The sequence below is a fragment of the Temnothorax longispinosus genome, chromosome 6 (assembly GCF_030848805.1).
Source record: "Temnothorax longispinosus isolate EJ_2023e chromosome 6, Tlon_JGU_v1, whole genome shotgun sequence".
Lineage (NCBI taxonomy): Eukaryota > Metazoa > Arthropoda > Insecta > Hymenoptera > Formicidae > Temnothorax > Temnothorax longispinosus.
Window position 1 is genome coordinate 7,231,045 of NC_092363.1, and position 25,762 is coordinate 7,256,806.

Consider the following 25,762-nt stretch of genomic DNA (forward strand, 5'->3'; position numbering starts at 1 on the left):
TTAGGTGAATAATATCGGGTCACTTTGTCGAATCTGTCATATTTCTGTCCTATTTTCACAACAGTAACGGTAAAAATCAAGTAAAAGAAGAATGAAAGAACTTTTATTTCGAAAGTTTTCCATGGAATCTTCAGTGACGTTAAAAAATTATGTAATATTTGTAGAGGTCATATGAGTCTGTATATTGTTTTATTCCATTTATTATATGACGGGACATTCTAACTACAATGAAAGATTACAGATTTCAATCGTGTCTATTAAACGCTATTTCAAACATTGGTAAAAAATATAAGCTAGGTTGGTCCTCGGTTATTATGCTGACCGAAGGCCAAGCAAATCTTCCATTACGAATGGCAGCGAAACACGCTTTATATAGTGTTTTTTTTATTTTTTTTTTTAAATTGTAAGCATAATATAGCATTACCTCATAACTCTGATTCATTTCATATATAGCCTTTGGACGCCAATGTACTTTTATCTATGAAGCAGTATTTTCTTTTTTCACGAACTCTATTATGTGAAGAACAAAATGTTCTGTGGTATATATATCGTTTAAAATTTCCTACTCGATACTTTCTTTCTTTTTCCTCCGTACTCTTAATTATTTACCTGACTTATAATATCAAGTAAATGCAAAACGTTGGCACAGTAAACATTTTTATACAAACTGTGTATACGACTGTTTCGCGGTATCAAATGTAACTCGAAAGCATTTATATCGTGACTTTTTAGGGAGTCAACGCCTCGTCCAATTAATGATGCATCAGTTTTGCCGGCTTCGATGAAAGCAAATTTTCGCATGCGGTTTCTAATGTGTGGAACGATAAGCGATTTTCTAAGATAACGCTGACGAGATGTTACGGAAGAAGAATTCCAACTTAATGGAAATCCTCGCTTCGCTGACATTGCTATTGACTTTTATACGCATACACAGGTGTATGAAAAAAAAAAAGATTTGTAATTATAATTATTCGTCTAAAGTGTTGAGCATGTGTAATACACTGTTATCCACTTCCGTCTCGAAATACGTTGCATTCCTAAAGATACACGGATTAAGAGGTCCTGACGAAAGTACGCGTCAAAACAAAATCGAAACAATCGAAAAATTTCAAAACTAATTTATTTAGTAAATAATCTCCCCTCCCCCCCTCCTTTTGTTATTCGAAATTGGATATTATTTTATTTTTTTAAGCCTACAAGCGGATTAACTTTGAAGTTATTTTATAATTGATATCCGATCTCCCGATAAAAGATAAAAAATTGATTTCCCACGATGGATCTTCGCCTGATCTCTTTTAAACCGCGTGATTCCGTGCAGGAATTCCGACCCCTCTCCGATGATCTTGCGCATCAAAATGCAATTAAACGTGTGTACTTAATCGCTAGATACTTTCATCATTTCCGAATTATTTAAATGATCCCTCGGCCTATACTAATGGGATCGTAAAGCAGGTGTGAACGTACAGGCGCATAGCTCGGATTCCTGGACCCGGAAGTAAGATTTGTGGTGGACCTATTTAGAGATAAGCTTCTCCAAAATTATATATATATGTATATATATATCTAGCTTTTTAATATTATATCTTTATGTCAAGATATGTCATAATGCGAAATTTTGTTAGTAACTAATATTTAAATTGCGATAATCATGTATGTGCGTGTAACAAAAAAAAATCGATTTAGATGAGATCCTTCGCTCAGCGAACAAAATTCCATTAAGTATACTTTCGCTTGTCTTATTTTGTTTCAATGTTCCTAAAAACGTATCTTTTACGTAGCCACGCAAAATTTGAAGCCTCAAAGTAAATACGACAATGCTGGTCCAGAGTATGCCGGTCAGTTAAAGCTCGTATAACGTTCTGTCTCTCATGACGCCATATCATTCCGCGATCGACGATCGCGAATTCGCGGAATTCGCTCGTCTCGATTGATTGCGAAAAGAATGCGAGAGGAATGCACATAGGCCCGCGTTATTGTTACATGTATGAGCGCTGAATGCGCATTTCTGAGCTTTGATGAAGAGATCACGTGTTCGCCGCCGTAAGATGAGACCACATTTAACGTCAAACGCGTATCGGCACAGAACGGAGGATAATTAAAAAGAAAATATATAACTTATCGCATTAATTAAACGTATGCGACAGTACAAACGGTACAAAATTGTGTAAACGCAGTACAAAATTTTCTTATGTCATAAATAATAGGAACTCACATATCAGCGTTTCAGATACGACAGATGAATATTCTATTGAATTATATCTCGATCGCGTCTTAAACATTCTACCAAGAATAAAGAATAAAGAAATTATATTTCCGACGTTAGATAAATGATGTTCTCGATATGTGAGATCACGTTCGTTCACTTGCATATGTCCGAGAGGATATGTATCCATTTGGCATTAATGACTACAGCCACGTCCTTTTTCCACTCGTACGACCGTAACAATGGTGTCTCGCGTGAATAAATCTCTCGTTACGTCCATACATCTCGGTCTCCGATAATTATCAAGAATAACATTGCATACAATTGTTACGGGGACAGGAGCTCTTTTATTGCTATCTTTTTTTTTGTAATTCTGTGTCTATATATGTCCCTTCGGTGGTGATATTCTTCTTGATTAACGACGGGAAATTACATCATGCAACAATCTGTAAAAAGCTCCTCTAATTAATCCTCTCTGGATGGGATTTTTTCGCGATGAAATATTGATACCATTTATCGAAACTGAATTACAGCTCGTGTATTATTTTATCCTTAACATTTTCGAGACTTAGAATGACGATTAAGCTGGAAAAAATAGTGGAAGAAGTTCTTTTAAAATTCCAAAGAATATACTATAATAAGCCGGAAATCCAAAATTAGATTTCTACTGTTTTGATGAGTAAATTTACGCCTTGCGTATCGCGAATCGCGAAATCCGTCTGCTGATTATAACTTCGTGGACCTAGTTAAAGTTTGCGGCTTGCCTTTCATCGACCACTACTCCGAATCGCGAGAGATTATTCTTCTTTCTTTCTAATACGAATTCCTTTCGTGCAAAGTCATATAGAAGATCGATACGATACTCTACGGTGATAATGTGTAATTCGTACGCGACGTCTTCTCGCTTCGTCAACTTTACCGAGAACTACGTAGACTCCGCTGCAGGCGGGGGGGAAGATGGCGAAGAAGAAAGACCTCTCGATAGAAAGCCGTATACAGCGGTAAGCTCGCACGTGAACGTACGGTCGTTTTCTCGCCGTTGCGTCGCCTCGGAGAATCTATATAGGAGCAGAAGCGCGGAAACGATCGTCGAAGAATCGGAAGGGGCTGGAAGTATAGAGGCTCATCGGAACAGGTTTGTCGAGAACAGGAAGACGAACAGCAGCAGCGCCGAGAGCCGGGACACCCCGACGACGCCCGAGCCCAGGTTGTCCTGGATCACGTTGTCGTGGCATCGCGCGACCAGGTCGAAGTCGACGACGTTCATGGGCTTGCCGTTGTACTCGAACGGCGAGATGCAGTAGTTACGGCGCTGGAACTCGACGCTGTCGCCGCGGGCGAAGTCGCTCTCGAGGACGTTGTGCGCCTGGCAGTCGCATGGGAAGTGATTATCGATCGCGCTGACCGTGGCCACCTCGAGGACGACGTCCCTGGCGTGACGCGGCGCCTCCAGCACGTGATTGCCGTGAAAGCGCAGGACCTCGATGTAGTTCTCGTGGCGCAGGTGGAGACGCTCGATCAGATCGACCTTGTTGTTGAGCACGTTGAGGCGGCCGACGTGCGCGAGGCCGGCGAACGCGTTTCTCTGCACCACGCCGAGGTCGCTCTCCTGGATGTAGATCGAGTGCACGTGCGAGAGGCCGCGGAAGGTGTAGGCCTGCAGCCCGGACAGGTCCATGTAGCTGAGCTTGAGCTGGCCGACGTGCTGGAGGCCGTCGAAGGCGTCCTGCTCGATCGTGCGGATGCCGGACGGGAAGATGAGATTGTTGACGTTGGTGAGGCCGGCGAACGCGTGGCTGCGGATCGTCAGCAGCGGATTGTTGCTCAGCAGGATCACGTTCACGTTCGACGTGCCGGCGAACGAGTAGCCCTCGACGTAGCGGATCTTGTTGTTCGCCAGCAGCAGCACCGAGACGTTCTGCAGCGCGGCGAACGAGAACTTCTCGATGCACGGCAGTGGGGTGTGCTGGATCGAGAGCTCGCGGAGTCGGTTCAGGCCGCGAAACGCGAACGGCCGGATGGAGGAGATGTTGTTGCCGTCGAGGGTGAGCTTACGTAGGACCCGGAGACCGGCGAACGCGTCGCCCTTTATCACCGGGAAGTTGTTCTTCGTCAGCGACAGCTCCTCCACGGTCTCCGGCAGGTGCTGCGTCGGGATGTCCTCGAGGCCGCCTGTATTGCAGAGTACCTGTAACGGAACGTTTTATTTCTCAGAGAGAGAGAGCGCACAAAGACGATAACCGGACATGGAAGTCGTTTAATTACTGTCCATTCTGACATTTGCGATAAAAGTTAGGTATAATAAAATCTTAAATCGTATACACTATTAAATTTCTAATGCCAAATTATACTCAGTTTGAATCGTTTTTAATTATTCCTATAGGTCGCCACTATTTCTACTCCGTATGTCGTTAATTTAGAATTAAAATAATACCATTTTGTGTTAAAATAATAAATTTCGACACACATATGGTAATTAAGATAAAATGTTATTTAGAGATATTGGTTTCAATTTCATTCTTTAATATTTAATAATGTACGAAATGTGCCATTTTGGCTTATCGCGGGGATTTCGTTTCCGGGTTCGGAGACCTCGAACGTTTCATTTAAAGACCGCGACCTCTTTTCCGAGAATTTCCGAGAAACGACGAATATGCCGCTTACACTTTCTTCCCTCCTCTCTCTTTTCCTAAACGATTATAGATAGTTATAATAAGAAAAACCGTATATTCTTACGAAATTAAGATACCTGTTTCGGAGAAAGGCAAATGCATTCTGGTGGACAGTCCCGGCTTCTCGTCGTAGTGATCTCCAAGTCGGAGGTATACGTCAAGTCCACTGCTGCTATGCATAGCAGGTAGTAAATGCAGATCTGGGAAGTTGAACAGTTATATGAGGTACGTGAAGAATCCTGTATATTTATTCATATGTCGAGCACACATCGCAGGTGTATACCGTCTTAACTTTAAATCCGATAGATTCACACATCTCCCCGAGAAAATAGGGGAAAAAATCTCAAGAATAGACAAAAGGGATAAATCAAAACTGCAACGATAGATAACGTGCAAAATGACTTTACTATATAATAACAGCGAGGGGGGAAAAAAAACAGAAAAAATCTTGTACGAAATAAGAAAAAAATTCACTTATTTTTTAGTAGAAAATTTTAAATTCTTGACATCATAATCGTTAATTAAAAAATAGCTATATTTTTCGTAGTTAACTTAATTAGGACTGCGTGACACGTCGGTCATTGGGTTGGTGCGTGTTTATCAAGTGTACAACGAAATTTGGAGCAAAATTGAAGCAAAATTGTGTCAATAAATTTCGATGTATTAATTCCTTCGCTTCATTTAGAGATCAATTTTTCAATCTCCCCTTCCGGCTTTCCGAATTCTTCGATCCAACACCACAGCCCGAATAAAAATACGACGAGACCGTGTCCTCTCGCACCAACCCAACTGCATTAATCTACCCGAGTATCACGCTAGCGTCAGATCGCGAACCGATCGCGAGGCATACCGGACGGCGCGAACGCATGCAAACGCATGAGACGCGCGGTGCGTATGCACCGCGACCGCCGCCGCATGCCGGGCTGCGTACCTGCGTCCTGCGATACATCAATCCCGGGATTTTTACGGCGCATGCCTCGGCATATCCGGGGTAAGAACGTCACGCGAGGCGATGTGGGCGAGGATGTGTATGTGTGTGTGTATATATATAGATATATAATATATATATATATATATATAGGTATATATATGGCTAGGGGTGAAACGAGGCCATCGCCGACGGAGAGTGTCGCACGACGCGTAGCGCACAACGCACCAGCGGCCGCCGGGGTTTCTTTTCCTCTTCCACCCCCGTGGAGTGCCCACCCGCGAGAACCCACGCACGCACCCTCTCGCGCACTCACGCACCCCACGCACGCACGAACGCACGCACTCACGCGTGCGTATCTGCCCGCGCGCGAATCTCCGCGTTCGATTTGCCCTCCTCTCCGTTCTCTTTCTCACGCGGAAACGTTCCACGACGGCCGCACGACGCGCGAGATGCGGCACCACACCGCGATGACGAGGACGTAGACGACGACGTGGAGGACGGCGGCGAAGACGACGAGCGGGCGGAGCGAGATTTCAGCATCCGCGCGCGCGGCCGCGTTCGCCGGCTGGGCTCGGAGCTTTATTTCTCCTCGGTCACCCTCTCGGCAACCTCGGGGCTCCCCTCGTCCTGCCACCCGCTTTCCCGAACTCCCTGCCGCCGCGCCGTCCGAAGACTCGAGCGCACTGCGCAAGCCCCATAATTATTCTCCCCGCGCGCGTATCGAGGGAATGAGGCTTATTAGCGGGAGGTAACTGTGTTTCTCCCTGTCTCATCTATCCTTTTCCCTCCCGTCTTCCCCGTTTCTCTCTCCCCCATTCCCTCTTGCGCCAGGGTAACCCCGCGTAATCCCTGCCGGGAACCCGAAAACTGTGCCGCGAGAGTGCCACACGCGAGTCGTTTAGGGCTTACTCGACGCACCTGATGCTTTTCGGAAGATTCGATTAAAGCTCGCACCTCGCGCCGTTCTCCGTGTTTCCCCCTCGCTCCTAATTCCGCGAAATTAGTTTTCCGATCGTTCGTGTACGTTCTTGTTTACTTACTGAATTAATTCCAAATTAATCACCGCGATTTCGTTTCCAGTTATTTGATTTCTCTCCCACGCTATTTGAATTGACGAATTTTATCATCAGGGCTTTTATTATTTAATTGAGAATTTTAGTTTCCTCTTATATCGGTCTTTTTAAAGACAATACATAAGAAATGTATAAGCGCTTGAAAAAAAGTAGATATGTAGGTGCACGCTTATAAATTGCGCTTTGCGGAGGTATCTGCGAGAAACAGTGACGTCACAGATAGTTCAACGTCATTAAACAATTTACCTTTTTTTTCTGGTTCCGCTTCCTCCATTGTCAGCCGCAGGATACAACTAAAAAGGAAGTTTTACGCGACACCCTGTAGAAGAATTATCGCATTACGCTATATATGACCGTAGGACTTCGAAATGCCTCGATCCGCCATTGCGCGCGCGCGTGTGCACATATACACACACGTGAGGATGTACACACATCCTCGCATGTACAGCAATACACACACACGTATACACGTATACGTGATACGAAACGATCGGTATCGCGGGGCACGCTGCGGATCACTAAACTCGACATACCCACGCATGTATGTACGCTCTAATCAAGGTAAACTTAATTAACGGCACTGATTAATAAGCGACAACGGGGTATAAGATTATATGGTTTATTTCGTAACAAACTTGCACAATTATTGATAACATACATTTCGTGGCAGCAAGTGTGTAAATATATAATATATATTATATATATATTATATTATATGCACAAATAAATGTTTTTTTTTTCAGATATATATATATATATATAATATATATATATACGCGCATATTATATATACGTGGGCGCGCATTGTGCGTGTGCGTGTGAGTCAACATAGTAAAAAAAAATCAGTCTTACAATCAGTCTTACATCGCTAGTTGTTAAAGGTGGCGTCGTCCGCTCGTGACTATTTACAATTGTACGGGTAAACGGACAGTGGAAAGATCAAACGTCACGGTAAAGTATAATAATTGTAATTTTCGCTGAATTGTTTCACAAAACGTGGCGATGGCATGGCTGACGACAAACAGTACAAAATCAATGCTAACATAATTAACTTGAAAAAAAAAAATGTTATTTTCGGTCGCGGGCTAGATTTGATAGCCTAATAATAGTATTCTGTGAATTTTTGTATACTCTTTCTCAGGAAGTTTTTAGTAGACTGCGCCCCAACTTGTCGGTCCTTTTTAAAACACAGCTTTTTGTTGGAACAGAGTAAAGTTGGAACGGTAAAAAAAACAAAGAGCTGTGTCTTAAAAGACTGACAAATCGGCGCGCAGTCGGAAAAGGTATACAAAATTCGCAGAGAAGTGTTATCGTTAGGCTACCAAGACCGAAAGTGGCATTTTAATTAATTGTAAGGTTCATGTCGGTCCTGTTTCGCTCGTTCAACGCTAATAGTTAACGCGTCGCGCTCACGTCGTAATAATTAATCAACGAATGAAGGCACGTAGTGGAAAAGAACCCTCACAATGCGTGTTACCATGTTTAAGGGATGCGCGTTACAGGCGCGTCGGTGCTTCGAAATATGCTCCGCAAGACACACGTGGGTTAAAATTAGATACGCCGATTATATATAAAATGTACTCTCCTCGCATCAACGCTGCGCAATATACTCTGATAAAACTAATCGGCTCTTTAAAAAAAAAAACAACGTACGTCGTATCCATACGTACGAATATCGATACGTGTATAAATTTCCTTAATTACCCTACATCTTCCGCGTCTATACAAGCTGTCGCAAGTTTGATCTGCAAACCGATAGATATTTCGGTAGAGCATGTAACGTACGTTAAATGAGAGAGACGGAAAAAGAGGTCAAAACATATAATATAAAAGAGAGAGAGAGGAATAGCTTGCGATTAACGTAGTTAATCTATACGAAGTCTCTTCTATGCGAAAAGTCACCGAAATAAGATATATACTTGCGTATACTTTTGGATATACCGCTTACATTTTCGTATCGCTCGACGAATATCTAATTAATGCGCGGTATACCACACGCAATCGAAGTAGAATTTATTAAAGCTTAACAATAACGTATTTTTACTTGCTGCTTGTACTATTGTACTTATAGTGCACTCTGTAATCGGTATAAAAAAAAATAATAATAATGCGTATCGATAACAATGACTATAAAGTAATATACGCATTCTTAAATAAAATAAAACATAATATAATAGAGCTTCAAGTTGCCTTACGTAATACATTAACGGTGGCAATTTAACTTCGAAGATCTTCGACATTTTGGATCTATGTTATAAAATAGTGGTGCATTTGATCACATGGCTGGCAGGTACTGCATTATCATGCATTATTTCATATACATTCTGTAAATATCTCTTCTCACGCTATAAAAATTCTATTGTGATAAGTATGGAATGACTTACATATATATTGAGGTAGTATTGCTGGAAGTAGCTTTGGTCTGCGTTTAGGGAGACAAAGTATCGACGAGAAATTATCAAGCATTAACCCTAGCTGTTCGTCCGTTCTCCATTCGCGTTTTTTTTTAGCATATTCGAGTTTGAATGAAACGTGCTACACAATTGCAAATTAATAATTATTTATATCTTGCATCTCGAAAACCGCTAGGTAAAAAGGTAAAAAGGTAAAATTTAACTTTTGCACTCTTCAACATTTTCGGTATTGTAAGTAATAAATCTATAAATAATCTGCCTCTTAGAATACAGAAAACCTGTCTGTTCGTTTGATTGCAAATTGAAATATCCTCGATACTTTGCCTCGATAGGTTTGAGTATTTCGATAATCGGCATGTATATAGGTATATAGATATCAAATCTGCATTTTATCAGTCTTACATTAATGAACACGTAGTTTACATGAGGTATTTCGTTATTATCATTACTGCTGATATGCTTGAGCAATATTGCAATCGTATCCCGGAACTGTGGTCAGTAACGATCAAATACAACGAAGTACTTACAATTGCTAACAAATTAACAGCGACCGACGTCTATGATTATTAAATGATAAATAATACGAAATAATACGAGGTTCGCGAATGAAATGATGGGTCAGCAAATATGCAAGTGGCAAACCGAGATCTATCATCATAGAAAGTATTTCCATTGCTTGCATTTATTGCTGGCACGTTGTCATTAATAAAATATCCCGCTATTGAATGATTCTCATCTCGTCACGCGATAGCGAATAGAGAAGAGGACACCTTGTATACATAGCGTCAGATTTCGTTCATGGACTTCGTATTATTTCGCTGTCAATTTGTTAAAGCTTTAATGCTATTACACAAGTGTTGCCGCACAAACGAATATGTCGCAAGACAAAAGAAATTCCTAAATGTTGCGCGGTATAATACCAATTACAGATGTATTTATCTTACCTAATAATTTTACAGATATTTTCGAACGAAGTTTCGACATATTTTTTAAAATCTGTTTTTTCTTATTTTATGTCTTTTTACATATTTTTCTTTCTCATCGTCGTTCGTGTTGAAAACTCCAAAGTGAACATTGGCTGGCGACACGTTCTTTTGTGCAAACCATTGCTTTAAACCGTAAATTTTAAAGAGTTTCAGGCGAATATACCTTATAGGCTAGCACTAAACTATGCGCGAATCGCGAATCACGAACAACGAATCAATAAATTTGCAATAATTAACAGCTTTATCGTTACTTTAGTACTTTACTTTTTTTTAATTGATCATGCGCATTATGATTAGTTAGATCTTATTTGCGAACAAGCTAAAACAGGAATAAATACATTTACGTTCGCCTGCTGTATCAAAATGCATATCCGAAGAACTAAGATAAAACATCCCAGCAAAGCGTTATCAGTAGGCTAGCAATCTGTTTACCAGCAGATTCGAGTAAAATATAAGTAGATTGTCAATTACGTCCGCGTTAATCTCGTGTTCTGCCGCAATGGAACTTGCGCTGACAGAATCTGACGGCAATAATCTGCCAGAAGAAACCGGGCAGAATCTGTGTCATTTCGTTGAATTCATATAATAAAATACATCATTTGAATGATTATGATTAATAACTTTATTTAATAATTAAATGATTATGATAATGAAATGGTAGATACTGCTCGGTTTCTCTACAGTCGCGATCTGCTAATCACATCCAAATTCCGCCAATATTGTCCGCATATGGTCTGCCGATCGAATTTGTGACAGATACTCTACAAAATCTGTTTTCGACTCTATCTGGGATGAAAATACACATTCGGTAAAGAAATACGAGAGAAAAATTCTTCTGCAACTATATACGACGGATAGAGTGATAAGATGCGAGTAATGAGGAGCTCAACATAAAAATAAATTTATCGCAGTTTGTTGGAGAAACAGAAATTAAGAAAATTAATGAGAACCATGTAAAAATGGCTATTTTGAAATGCCTAATTGACTTTCTCGTATACCATAACTTTACGAAGTTCAGTGTATGGAGAAAAAAAAGGCAAAATATCTAAAGCGAGACAATTTTTTAATTTTGAAAAGCAACCGAACTACTCGTATCTTATTACTCTCGTTTCTGGGCCGCAAAAGTTAGCTGTAGTCGCAGCAGTCGTTACTATCAAGCCCTGCTTCCTGCGCCTCGTCTTTAATCGCGACCGATGTAGTGGACGGCGGTATTATCACCGGAACGTCGGATTTGCGACTCACCGACAGATCTTCTACTTGATCATCCAGGTCCTGCTGTTGCTGCTGTTGCTGCTTCTGCTTAGAGCAGCGTATCACCGGACTCGCGCTGCAACGGGTCATCGAGTCTGACATTGAGTCGCGGTCCTGCGACGTGTCCTTCGTTGCCTTCGCATAGGTGGTCTCAAAAACTGCGGCGGCACTGGTGCCGGCCAAACTCTCGATGACGTTGATGTTACTGCTGCCGCTCTCGTTCTCGTTCTCGGACAGGGCATTAACACCGCCGCGATTGTTGTCGTACAAAGCGCCGTTCGCATTGGCACCGATCCCGTACGGGAAGCAGGCCGTGCTACCACCGTTGCTCGTCGAGCGCCTGAACGGCCGCGACGTCGGGATGCCGAGCTTTTTCACCTTGTCGTAAAGCGTACGCGATGGCACCCCGTATCTCCGCGCCGCCGCGACGGCGCTCATCCCCGTCTTCACCGCCTCGATCGCCGACAGGATGTCTTCTCGGGTGTACTGCTTATAGCGTTTCCACTCTGGTTTTTGCGGCACGCAGTCCGGAGCAGCTACGATAAATCGGTAAAATGTAGTCGTTACGATATCTAAAATTTATCGAGGTATGCAAAATTCTAATATCATTATAATACTAAAGTACAAAAATTGGATATGTTCGGTGTAGCTAAAAACAGATGGAACTTTTATAATTTGGGAATACAAGCTAGCTTAATATCCTGAATCGCGACATTATTCTCCGCTGCGAATTTTATAGTAAAAACATATTACACGTGTTATAATAATCTTATTAATGTTATATAATATAATTATGATATATAAAATAACATAATGATATTATATATTATTAATAAAAAAAAATAATTTTTTATTTTCGTGTGATTATTAAACTATAAATACTTCGTTTACCTTCAGTATTCACGTTAGTAGTTCTTCTAACGCTATCGTCTGCCTCTGAGTTTTGTTCGCACGACGTAAATGGCGTTATACTTCGTAGATATTGGGAATATACAGTGTATAACTTAAAAAAATCCGTATCTGCGATCCCCGATATATTTGACGTGCTATCGCTACCTGTATTTCTCGCGGTATCCCCGCCGTACGACTGCGGGGACGGTTGTCTCTCATCCTCGTCCATGTAGGAAACGTCGGCGTGGACGGCCTCGCCGTGGGACAGGTCGTTGCTGCGGCGATTGTCGCTGTCGTTCGCGGACCCGTTGCTGCTCGCGTTGCGATAGTGCACCGACTCGTGGCTGTCCGGCTGCAGCAGCGGCATCGTCTGCGAACTGTCAACGTGAGCCTGGCCGAGGACCGTGCGCAAGATCGGCGTGTCGTGGTTCATCAGCAGGGCTGACGACGGCTGCATCGGCTTCCGGCGTTTGAGCGGCGAGGTCTCGATACCGTTGTCGTACCCGCCGGCGCCGGGGCCGCCAACGAGGACGGAGGAGGAGAGCGACGTCGGGAGCTGATGACCCGCGCCCGCGGAGTGCAACGGAAGCGGCCACGTAATCGGCAACGAGCCAGCGAGGGGATGACTTTGAACGCGGTCGAGCGAGACCGCGGATTTTCCGTAAAGGCCGGAGTAGCCGCCGGTGGAGTGCGGCGGTGACGAGTGGCTGCCGCCGCTACCACCGCCGGTGCTCGTGCTGATAGCCGGCGGCGGCGATATCGACGGCTCCATCGACGTATCCTCGCGGCGAAGGTCGCGCGCCGTGTTGCTCTGGCTGCCGTGCTCCTCCACCAGGCCCTTCACCTTCAGCACCTGCGCGATCTTGAGCAGATCGGGTAGCTGATTCTGAGCGACGTTCACCTCGCCGCGATACATGTACTCCAGTATCGCCTGTATCTCCGGAAACCCAGCGTCCTTGAGAATTATTATCGGATGCTGGTCCTGCAGGCCGTGGAACAGATTCTGGAAGTACGTCGAGCACGCGGCCAGCACGATCTTATGGCACTTGACCGTCCTACCGCTTTCCGCGGCGATGGTGACATCGGTGAACGCCTCGTTGTGCAGCAGTTGCTCGAAGACGGACAGCAGGTTCGAGCGATGATTGTTCCATCGTAGGCAGTACTGTTGAGAGGTAGTCATGATGTCCGGGATGATTTTGTCTATCTGCGTTTGGGGACCTGCGGCAAACGCACACTCCTGTTCAAAGACACGCTCTCGACTGCAGTTCGACCATCTCTGTCGAGGGACAAGACAGAGATCCTGTTTGCCACGCGAATTCTCCCCACCCTGATGCCAGAGTGAGTTTCCTGCCTGTGGCGTTATGATTCATATAGGAAATATCCAAAAATGGTCGGAAAATAAAAGTATCCGAATTTATCTAGCGATAAGGACTCTCGTGCTAGGGATCAAAGTTCACAGATGCATTTAGCTCGTCATTTGCACGCGACGCTTCTTCTCTCTCCGGCAATGGGAATTGAAACAACGAAAATGCCATTCGTATCGATATCGAATTGACGGCATTATCAGATAGAAGCGATTAAAACTGAGACGATTTCAGCGTCGACCTTGTGCGAATAGAAATAATGTCGAAAATTGGGAAAAATTGTATAAAAATTTACAAAACTTTCACAAAAGAACAATTCCGCGTTTTTCGAGAAATTTACGACACGATCGTATAATTTTGTTACCTTGACTATATTAATGATATTTGCAAATTAAAGTGAATTTTTCTTTTGTTTTTAACATAATCCAAGTTTGAAAGGATCTATGAAATAGCTATATAAAAAAATACACGTTTGTGCATATTTCGTTCTTATACATATAATGTCTAATATTATCTAGAGATTCATAATAATCTATATTAGACGAAACATCTCTCCACAAGGTTTTAGACAAGGTTACGAAATGGAAATGGATCTGCATCAATTGCATTTCAGGACGGTCACGTTCCGAATGATTCATTCTACGAATAATAATGCTTGGCCATTAATAGACACGCCTGCGGTAAAAATATTTCTGTTTTCTCCTGCATAACATTCCTCTTGCTGATCTACCTTAGTCAATCCAAATAGATCAGTCCCCGAGTAGTCCCGACGCTGTTTTCGAAACTCGCGTGGCAAAAGATTAGGTATCTTAAGGTCCGAAAGCGATTAGAAAAAGTCTGTACAAATACGAACTAGAAAATGACCACGATAATAAAGATACGATAAGACTGGCGAGACGTCGCAAAATATTTACATTGTGTGTCGAAAGAGCATTCTATTGTATTCAACAGAAATATTCAAATGTAAGTAATTGTAAAAGTTTTCCCAACAAAGTATAATTATTTCGTGTTATATCAAACCTATATGTAGAAAGCCTACTATAATAATAAAAAATATTATAAAAATAAAATCACAGTCGCTTTAGAATCGTGCATGGTTACTGAAACAACTAGTAGTATATATAACAATACTACGCTAATGTTTTAATGCGTTAATACTGTATTACAACATCACACCCGAGCTTATTGTCAGTAAAATTGCCCTACGCGGATGAAATTGTAACGCGTTACATCCGCTTTACATCTGCAATAAATGCAGTTCTTAATAATCGGCAACTTTTGCCGATTCCTGAAATTTGATTGTCATTTTCGTATACGCGAAACATAAAAATGGTTGAGCCATTGTCGAGCTGTATTTGGAAATTTCCTTAACCCTTACCGTTGGCCGTTTACAGCATAGCGCATGGCCATAAAAGTTTCAAGGCAAAGAGTCAGCGTGAAAGTGATGAAAAAAATAAACCCAACCGTTATTTCTCCGTAAGCCTTCTTTTTATATATTTAAGATAAAAGAACTGAGTTGCTGGGTTACAAAGTAACTATGGCTCTGCTGATATCTTTATGAATAATATTTCATATCCCGCGTCGGTCTTACTGCCGATTGTTCGTAAACACTTTCAAAAGATTCTGTAAATTTCGGCAAACGCAGCGCGCATTCGAAAATCTCTAAAATTACATGATTTTTTTCTACTTCGAGCAGATTTTTTATATAAGTGACGAAAAAGTGACGTTTCTTAATGCAGGGTTTCGCCGAGCTTCGCTCGCAAGGATTGATACACGAGTTTCTCTTGATTTCTTTTATTGGCTTTATTTGTACACTATTCATCTCCAGATATACCTGCGTAATTTACTTTTTGATACAATATACATGCAAATATACAACTCAAAGAATATTTATTTATTTATTTTATTTTCTCCCTCTGGGTTCGTCATTTTAGATTTATCCTATCGCAGAGGTCTGTCACTTTTCCGCTACCTATTTTTACCCTCGTAAATGATTGAGATAATGAGAAAAAAAAATGAAACGATCGATGTTTCGTGGCTGGGGTGAGATCGCGTCGCGAGGGGGAAAAGCCAGTCGATATTTGCATTTCTCGTGTAGGGTGAGTTAACCGCTCTCACCGACTTCTAGCTTGATCAGTCGGTCGACCCAGTAGGAATTAGGAACGAGTACGCCGATAACAAGATGATAAGAAAACCGTAAACTGAAATGTTGCATACGTGGAAGCGATTACGACGTCCGCGTCTAACGATCCCAAGGAGCTATACGAATGAAAACATCTTAGATCGACCTGTAAATTATTGATCGATCTACTGGCCAAACGAAATTTAAGCTTGCGAAAAAAGCTCGCGAGGGAAAGGGAGATAAGAGAAAAAATTGTCAGCGACAGAGAACGGCGAGCGATGATCTACAAACGAAAACCAGCTGATCTATAACGATCCAATAACTTGTCACTTTAAGTGGAAAAAAATCTTTTCGTAGGCGGAAATGTGCATTAGTGCAGCGATGCAGAGATGTTAGAATCAGATAGGCGAGAATGCGTTTATTTTGGTAGTAAAGAATTGATAAAATATTGATAAAAAGAACATCTTCGATCACCGATCTCTCTTATCTGTTGCTCCAAACGTTTTAAGGATCTGTATGTAATTTTTTAAAATAAATTGTGCAATCGTGTGTGTTAAATTAGAAAAAAAATCGTTAAAATATTCCCAACACACTATGCGCCCCGGCGAGCGAAAAGCAGATAGAATTTGTGATTAATTCCATCCTCCCGGCGAGTCGAATCGTTAGAAGCAAAGAGGAGGAGAAAGTGCGTTGAACTTACTTGGGGACTTGATGGACTCTCCTCTCTCGCGACGGCGAAACACTGCGGGCGAAACACGGGGCGATCTAATAAAAGCGAGCGCAGCCGGCGAGATGCAGAGCGGAGACTGACGTTCCGCTTCTCTTACGTCGTATACGTGCTCCGGATGATTTCACGGACACGCAGGGCGCGGATAATCAAGGAATGACGGGCCCGGAACCACCTCACGGTCGTTATCAATGTCGTTGGTCGCCGATACCAACAAAATCTTCCTCCTCTTTCCGCCCTCCGCTCCCCTCTTTTCAATCTCGTCTAGCCGCGCGTATCGCGAAGTGCACTTACGTATATATATATATGTATTAAACTATCGAACGCGCTTACGGGGGACCCGCGGTCCTCCTTCTCCCTTCTATCGCTCGCTCTTTCCCTTCGCGCGCGCCTCGTATCTACCTATATGTATGTGTATAAGTGTACAAGTGCGGCGGACATGCCGCGCGCGGAGGACGCGAGTGAAAGAGGGAGAAAAAAAAGGGCACGCACACACTCCGGCACGCACTCCTTATTTCACGCACAACCCGCCCACCCCGCCCCCCGTTGTCGATTGCACCGACGTGGAGGACCATGCGCGCTCGCACCCGAGAATGCCGCGCGTTCTCCAAGAGACGAGTGAGACCCGTCCGGGAATCAGAAAACCTCTCTTCCTGCTCGCTCGACGACCACTGACGCCGCTTGCACCATGCCGTTGGCCGTACGACTCTTCGCTCGGCCTAGCCCGTCAGTCATAGGGGTGGAACGGTGGAAGTATACGCGTCCATGAGTCGCCTCCTTCTGCGTGTTAGGGCCAATGGCGTAACCTTCGCTAAGGCCACGCGCGACCATGGGGTCCCCGCCCCGTACACACAAGTTTAACGTAATTCTTCCCGCAAGGGGTAAATTAACCAAGACGGCACGGGACCCGCGCGGGCAAAAGCGAGCGACGAAAATGTATACCGGGGGTATACCGTGAAATTGTAGGCGCAAACGCGAGGAAAAATTTAAATCCGATGCAAATTCTCAAGCTCATCGTCATAACTCGCCATTGACTTCTTCTGGCGATTTGTGTGAGTCCCGAGGTCAAAGTCCGCGAGTTAGGAAAAGTTGTAGGAAAATTCGGACGCGCTTTTAAAACGACTTGAAACAAGACGCGTTCTCCTGAAAAAGAAAGATGGAGAACGCGACATGTGTACGTGGAACATGTGCAGTGGGAGAGATTCCGCCGTACCATTTTCACAAACTTATACGAAAAGGGATCGTTCCTTTTGCGGAACAGATGTTTAGGGAACTGCCTCTCGCTCGTGCGTTTATTATATCCGAAAACATTTGCTCGTATTTTGGAGAACACCGACGCTTTAATTGACACGATTAACTTTTAACTTTTAATTTAATACGTGTGCTAAAATCCGGAGAGAAATCAACAATATTTTCAATACATATGTACATATATTTTTTCAATTCTAAGTTTTAAACTGCACTTTCGACACATGAAAGTTTCTTCAGAAGAAATAAGAAGCACAGATACATGTCGTCTATGTAATTTTGTTTGTCACTAAGCGATCGTGCTATTTCTCGCACTGCATGCAAATATAAATCGTAACGACGGATAATTCAATCGTGTACACGAAGAATGTCATAATAAGAACATTATTGTGACCAAGCTAACGGTAGAATCATTCCCAATAAAATTAGTGTGATTAAAAGAAGATCATGTCGCACAATTACCAGATGACAGAACTAATAAGGCATTAAAATCGATATTGTAATTAAGTACAGTCTTATGCACCCTCATAATCATTATGCTAGCTGTATTGAATCTAACTACCAGGAAAAGACTTCTATTGTTTAAAAGTTGTTTACTAGAGCGTTCATTATTATAAACGCGTTTATTTTTTATTTCTTTCAAAAATAAATGTTATTTAAAATGTTTTATTTTAATAGGATGCCTAACAATTTTGACTAAGAATCTCACATTTAAATTTCTTTCTCGTTGACTTTTCTGACGTCGCGCGCCGTCATTCACGGGCGAAATATGTAAAACTTACGCCTTTGTAAGTTATGCGTGTGTGATAGTGACGCGCGTTTCGGCGCATCGCCACACGCGTATACGCACAGCACACGCACTTATTCGCCTATGCTCGCACTATCGGCCAATCACGCGGCTCCTAGGCCAATATCCTGCGGGATATATCACGCGCGCGTACACGCGGCATAGGCAGGCGGGCGTGTCCGTGTGCGTGCGTATTTACAAACGGCGCGATGCATGGAGCCTATTCCTACACCCACGTCAACTTCCCGCACGAAGGGCCCTACGGTACCCAGCGATATAACGCATCCACATGCGTGCGTGAGCGCGCGCGCGCCCCAAGAAACGAGGGGAGGATCGTAGAAAAAAAAAACGAGGGAAGTACGCCTAGCCGTGTGTGCGTTCACGAAAATTGCGACCACGACCGAACTCCACGACGAGCCAGCAGCCCGCCGTTCGCTGCCGGGTGCGTGCGGGTGTACGTATACGTGTATATGCGTGTGTAATTTCGGCGCGTAGCCCTCGCGGGTAGCAACACGCGGGTCGACCCCGCAGCACGCATACACGCGGGCGTGCCCTACCCGAATTGGGTAACGTTACCATGCGGGGGTTGATGGCATGACGCTTCCACTCGAGTATCGTGAGAAAATCGCAAAGTTCTGGGAGAAAGGAAGGGCGAATGAAACGCGGAAATGCGCGGGGAGAGGCGGCGAGCCTCTCTCCCGGACGAGTCTTAATTAACGGATCTCCGATCCGTTAAATCCGGAGTATATCGAAAGTGGGCAAAGCCCATGACGTTATCGTAAGGCATTTAGATTTAACTTAAAGAACTACGCAGAAAAAAAATTGATCTTTAATCAAGATGAATATATTCAAATCAACGCAATCATTGTTTCATATATAAGCAAGAATCTATAATTTTCTTAAAAGGATTTTATATTCTTGTATTTCAAGAATATTATAATTTAATTTAAATATATAATTGTCACATAAAGAGTACAATATGATTATTTTGATGATGTTATCTTCTTCTTTCGATTTCCTCTTCTTCATTGTAACATAATAAAATTGAATCAACATTATTTGTGTTCACGTAGAGAATATTGAATTTTAAAATAAGATCAAATTGTCTTTATCGTTATAATATGAATATTAGTGATTTAAAAGTGTTATTCTCTATCCAATATTTTTTGCTTTCCATTCATAAAAATTATTTTTGGACACTAAGAATATATTTTTCTTTGTTGAACTATATATAATGCTTTAATGCAAGTAATTTATCATTATTTAACGCTGTATAATCTCATTTTACGCTTTACATGCCAAAACTGAAGATATTCTCTAAATAAGAATATATTTTTTTCTATGTACATACCTAACGTATCTTGATAACGTTGGTTATATAAACAAGAAAGTAACGAAGATATATAGATTGTTTGAAGAAAGTCACGTTCTGTTTAAGCAATACCTACTGAAATTGTTTTCCTCTCCTACAATGTTAAAATATATCAGTTTGAACCTATTTCAATTGTCTCTGACTTTGAATATGCCCAACCCGGAAGACGCCTCTCACATTATTAAAATATGCATAAGTTAAAAAACGGAGAAACATTTTTGAGTACTGAGATACGTTTTATCAAATATCCTGTCTGCAAATATACATATGTAGCACGCATACCAATTATACAGTCTCTAAATATTAACTTATTACATAATACGATAACATAGAATTTATTTTAAAGAATTTTTTACGCCTTTCTCTCTCTCTTTCAAACGATGGAACTTTATTATATTTATCGCGTTAAACATCACAATATAAAAGACATTATACAATATTAGCGAATTTCGAAACGATGAGAGAAGAGGACCTATCACGATTGTGACATAGAATATTCATATGGCGTGTCGGATATAAAAGTCTCGGACGTGGAATTTCTTGGATTGCGTCCCTCCTCGACGTCGCTTTCACACGAATTTTCAATTCTGTTTGCCGTAAACCGCGTATGCAGTTGCCTGTTCGAGAATGGCCGAAAATATGCGGCATCATTCCTCCTTATCTTGGGCGTGTGTCTAAAAACGGAGGAAAGGCCCACGATAAAGCGGACGTTGGTCGAAGAAAATCGCTTCCACGGTCTGTACGTGCGAGAGGGAGCGCGCGCGTGTATGCGTATGCGTATACGCGTATATATGTGCGCGTACGCGCGTGATACGTGCAGCGGGCGTTTTTCTCAACGCCACGACGATGACGACTCCAATGACGATTTCGTAGAGGGGATCGAGCGAACGAGGCGAAACGGAGGAAAGAAAGAGAGGGGAAAGAAGGGAGAGATAGAGAGAGACGGGAGGAAGAAAGAGGAGGTATGCGACGATGGCAAGGTGAATCTTTGTCCTGTTGCGCCATCGAAATTCTACCTTATATCCCGAGGTATACGCAGGCAGATGCGTATACAGGAACGCTATGACAACAACCGGTGCATAAGCGGGTCGGTCTGATCGCCGCAGGGTGCGTCTTTCGTACTTTGTACTCGTGACGCATCCCACGATCACGTTATGATATTTATATAGGCGCGCGGCACATCGAAATGTACGATTTTCCCTACGAATCGATCTCGTACGATGTCGTTATATAAAAAATCGACTTTTTAATGCGCGTATAATGATCGTTGAACTTATACTGGCCGGGGGCTGTCGCAATCGAGATAACGAGAAGGAAGTTCATAGAGCAAACTCGCGCTTTATCAATTTTAGATATATAATTGACCCTCCGTGTGCATACGTGGGTCTACGGCGTCCGAGCCGTAAATAATACCTGCTCGTGACTGTAAAACTTGCAAGTCAGAAAATATTAAATAAACGATGTCAAAATGACTATAAAATCGTCGACTACAATTTAAATAGATGTTTCATAAATTTTTTCAGTTTTTTTTTTAATACTTTAAGGGCCGGTTGTTCCAACCTATTGGTAAGCTACCTGATAGTTAAATCACATGTCTATCTTTGTCCAATGTAAAGGATAAACAAAGACATACATATGATTTAACTATTAGGTAGTTTACCAACAGGCTGGAACAACCAGTCCTAAGATAGGGAAAAATAGCGTCGAACGTGACAGACCCGTGTACACTTCGAAGGTACCTATATTAAAAGAAAAACGTATGCAGACGGAGGGTTAAGACTCGATAATTAGTTGAAAAATATGTCGTTTGTTTGGCCTTCTCAGATCCGAAAGAAAGAACTTTTACAAAAAAAAAAAGGGTTTTTACAAACAGTTCTTCCTTTTTAGTAGCTTACAATTGCGAATCGGTGTCTGAATACACGTGATGAGGAACATCTTACTGCGAATTTGTGGAGAAAACCATAAAAATTACCTGCGCTACGTGAAACACCCTTGCCTGTGTACCTTTGTCACATCTGTATTGCATCGGTTTTATGTCTACCGTAAATAACATGTACGTGACCCTGAAATCGATTGACACTTTTAGAATCAGTATTCTCCGGTAAACAAAGTGAAAAACTTATCGACTAGAAAGAAGAAATAATTTGCGTCTAAAAGCTTCTACTTATCTTACTTCTTTCTGCACTTATATGACAATACATATCAGTCTATTAAAAGGCAGCGTAATTAGACATACCTGGGTACAATAAGAGAAAATTTTTGACGTATAGCATCACAGATATTTTGGAACATTTTTGATAAGAACACAAGAAAAAGGTCACGTACTATCGGCAGTGCGATAGAAAGATGTGGCGCCGACTGTAACTATTTGCTTTACAACACCTCGATTTCAATGTGTTATTCTCCCGAATTCGATGATTCTTAAAGTTTCTATCTTCCGTAATATGCCGTCCATCGCTACGCAATGGCGAACGATATCGTTTCTTCGGCGCAACCGTGTACCTACAGTTGTGGACATTCACCGAGATACTGGCGTACATAACAAATGACTGAGTACTCCTTGAAATTTCATAACTGAGAAAAGCCTCGTATCAGAGGATTTTCGCGTCTCGAGCCGATAAGTCTAAATATATGTACTCTAGCTAGTCAGGGATTGGACTACGCTAGAAAATCGTGAGAACTGAGAAGATAAAATTCGTTTTATAAGTCATTATATTTGTTATTCTCTTATGCAGTTCTAGTACATTTTATTAGCCTTAAAATATATTTAATTTAATATATTTTATTTTCCTATCAAATATACAGTTATTTCTCATGAAATTTGCATCCTTGTGAGACAAGTCATTGATAACTTTTACACTATTTCGTGATGCAAAGTAGGAAGCGAAAACCGTATAAAAAATACTGATTACGGATACACGCGTGGAGATGTACAGGTATTTATCGATCTTGGTATATTAACGTCGCTTCCTAGAGCGGGGCTCGTTAGCGCTTTTTCACGACCACTGGTCGCAATCTTCCTCGAGCACCGTGACTCCGATTCGAGATCGAATTTTTGATCGACACAAAAGTCGGCGCATTGCAGCTACGATCAAAATGGAAAGGGGACGAAGAAATTTTTTTCTCCTTGAGCATCCTGAAAGAGAAGGCTCCCCCTTCGTTACGGCGTTACGCCGACGAGCGAGAAGGGACGAGGTGGAAACCCTATAAAGGAAAACAGGTTCCTCATAAGCCCTGGAGTTGCTTGGTATCGCGCCGCGCCGTTGGCTTTTCGGGTTCTCGCCCTCTCTCTCTCCTTCTCGTGGGCGAGGAGTATGGAGATGCGTGCGATGTTCCCGGCTCCTTCGCGCGTTCAATGTCCATCGCGTGCGCGCGTGTTGTACGCGTGTGTGCGTATATACGCGCGTGCATGCACGAGCGTAACGTCGATCGCCGTACAATCGGATGCGTTAATAATGCCCGACACGGAGGATATATCTCGCGGCACGCGATTCGCCGTTCTTCTTATTCGTCGCGTGTGGCGTGTAAATTTCTTTTACGCGTCGTTAATTACGTTAACGAGACCGACGCGTCCCTTTAAGCATTCCTGAGATCTTGGGCAAATGGATATCGCGCGTACATCGTGAGCTGTTAATGCGCTCGACTGTACACACACGTCTCGACTATTCACGGGCGTAACGACGCGACGCGGCCTCGCCCTTTGCCGGCCACATTGCAAGGTCATTGACCGCCGAGTGTGCGGACCCCCGATCGATGATCAGCTACCTGCTGACACATTGTCGCCAGCACAATGGACGAAGTATCCGTCGTCTGGTCGGTCTGGTGGTGCACAGGCATCCCCCGGCATATCCACCCCGCGCGCGTCTCTGCGCGCGTCAAGTGCAATTATTCCTTATGCCTGAAAGAGAATTAGGCCCTCCGCTTTTCTTCCTTTCTTTCTCTCTGCCTCTTTGCATATCCCATCCGGGTCCGTTCTGCCTTTCGACACCTTTACAATGCTGACCATAACCATTGACCGTAATACCCTATTTACCGAGCAGCGGCTGTAACAGGTGTTACGTAGGTCTCTCGTTCGCCGTTGCGCGAAAATGCAGAACGGAACGGGAGCGCTTCCGGGTGAAATGTGGGTCATGCGAGGACGGCGTGTTAAAGGCGATCTCGAAGAGGAATTCGCGAAGAGGAATTCTACATTCTACATACTTCGTAATTATGTCACGCAGTTATGATAAACGATGGAGACTAGACCGCGCGGTACACCTGATGTGTTCGTCGCGTTTCAAGAAATCTAACAGATTTATAAAGTAAATCTATAATATTAATATTAATATAATTTTTCTAAAATCTATATTCCATTAATTTGAAAAAGGTCGTCGCGCGATAAGAAGAAAAAAGACATGTCATTTGAAATAAATTGCATCATTGACATTTTAATTTTTAATACGAGATAATTCTTCCACCTACGCTTCGTAAAGCGCAGATTTTATTTCTTATTAGGAAGATCATAACGGGGGAAAAGACATTTCATTTTTATTGAAATGAATTGCGTTATAAACGTTTTAATTTTTTATACGAGATAATATTCTTCAACCTACGCTTCATAAGTTTTGTTTCTTATTAGGAAGAATTGTACTTTGAATTTACTTTAATTACTGCTCGTTATATCTGTCTCTTATTTATTTATTTACAAAAATTTTAAGCGGGATAGAAAGGCCAGATAAAATAGGTAGCGAAAAACGTTAGAACTCCACACTCCTCACTGTATAATTTTTACGTAAACGCGCCCTTCCTGCCGCAGGATGCCGAAAAGTCAGAGCTAAAAGATCCCGTGGCCAACAGCTTAGTAAAATCCACGCTCAGCTCGCCGACTTCCGTCGATCATCATCCGGTCACGAAAAACACGGGTGGTATCCTGCCATTAAGCCACTGAATTCCTAAATAACCGCATCTCTGTCATACAAACGTATCGCTCGTATCTGAGGACACGCGACGAATCACAAGCAGCTCGCTTACAAAAATTGCACGCGTATACCTACGTTCGATACCCCGCACACGTAACACCCGGGGAAAGTATAAACATATCGCGCAACCCTGCAACAAGTCGAAATTATCGCTTTGGTAAATCATTAACGATATCTCATTAGACGCATAGATAGCTCGACGCACACCAGATTATTTAATCGGGACTGTGTCACTCCGGTGCATGTAATCTAATGTAGCACAATAATAACACGATAATAATAATAATAATTATTATTATATAATACTTCTGATTATATCTCTCTAATAACTGGTAAATATGATAAAGTAGGTTCAGAACCGGATTTAGAAGTGAAGTGCATCGGAGATGGCTTAGAGAGAAAATCTACCAGCGAGACAAAGTGTTGGGTAAAAAAGCATTCACCGTTTGCCGGACCCTGATATTCTCAAGCTGCTGGCAGATCTCCCCTAGATGCCACTTATAATTTGGATTAGATGAAACAGCAGGTACGAGCAGCTGTATCGAGCATGTGCGCTTTCACGTACTTACGAGAAATAGCACTTTTTAAAAATATATATATTGTGTCATTTTACATAATCTTTATTAGAAGAGAAAAAGGAATAGAAAGACGCCTCGAACTAAAAAAAAAAAAAACACTCAAAAACAAAAATTAAACCGCCATCAAAGCATATTAAATATATTTTTGTGTCATTTTCTGACAGTTCTGACGGTGAAGGTAATAA

The 25,762-nt window shown here is 42.4% G+C and overlaps 2 protein-coding genes across 5 annotated transcripts; both read right to left on the minus strand.

Moving 5' to 3' along the window:
- Positions 1-184: 184 nt before the first annotated feature.
- Positions 185-6,437, minus strand: LOC139814508 (uncharacterized). 2 transcript variants are annotated; one of them, XM_071780809.1, is made up of 3 exons: positions 5,807-6,437; positions 4,953-5,075; positions 185-4,391 (listed from the first exon to the last, which is right to left on the minus strand). In XM_071780809.1, the coding sequence occupies exons 1-3, from the start codon at positions 5,822-5,824 to the stop codon at positions 3,327-3,329; spliced, it is 1,206 nt and encodes a 401-aa protein (XP_071636910.1). In that variant the 5' UTR covers positions 5,825-6,437; the 3' UTR covers positions 185-3,326. The 2 variants fall into 2 exon arrangements, with proteins under 2 accessions (XP_071636910.1, XP_071636911.1); XM_071780810.1 differs by lacking the exon at positions 5,807-6,437 and adding an exon at positions 5,726-5,803.
- Positions 6,438-7,484: 1,047 nt separating this feature from the next.
- Positions 7,485-17,725, minus strand: LOC139814504 (uncharacterized). Of its 3 annotated transcripts, none has more exons than XM_071780802.1 (3): positions 16,608-17,725; positions 12,422-13,639; positions 7,485-12,066 (listed from the first exon to the last, which is right to left on the minus strand). In XM_071780802.1, exons 2-3 carry the CDS (start codon positions 13,599-13,601, stop codon positions 11,405-11,407), a joined length of 1,842 nt encoding a protein of 613 aa, XP_071636903.1. In that variant the 5' UTR covers positions 13,602-13,639; positions 16,608-17,725; the 3' UTR covers positions 7,485-11,404. The 3 variants fall into 3 exon arrangements, with proteins under 3 accessions (XP_071636903.1, XP_071636905.1, XP_071636904.1); XM_071780804.1 differs by having other exon boundaries at positions 12,587-13,639; positions 16,608-17,713; XM_071780803.1 differs by lacking the exon at positions 16,608-17,725 and having other exon boundaries at positions 12,422-16,601.
- Positions 17,726-25,762: the final 8,037 nt, after the last annotated feature.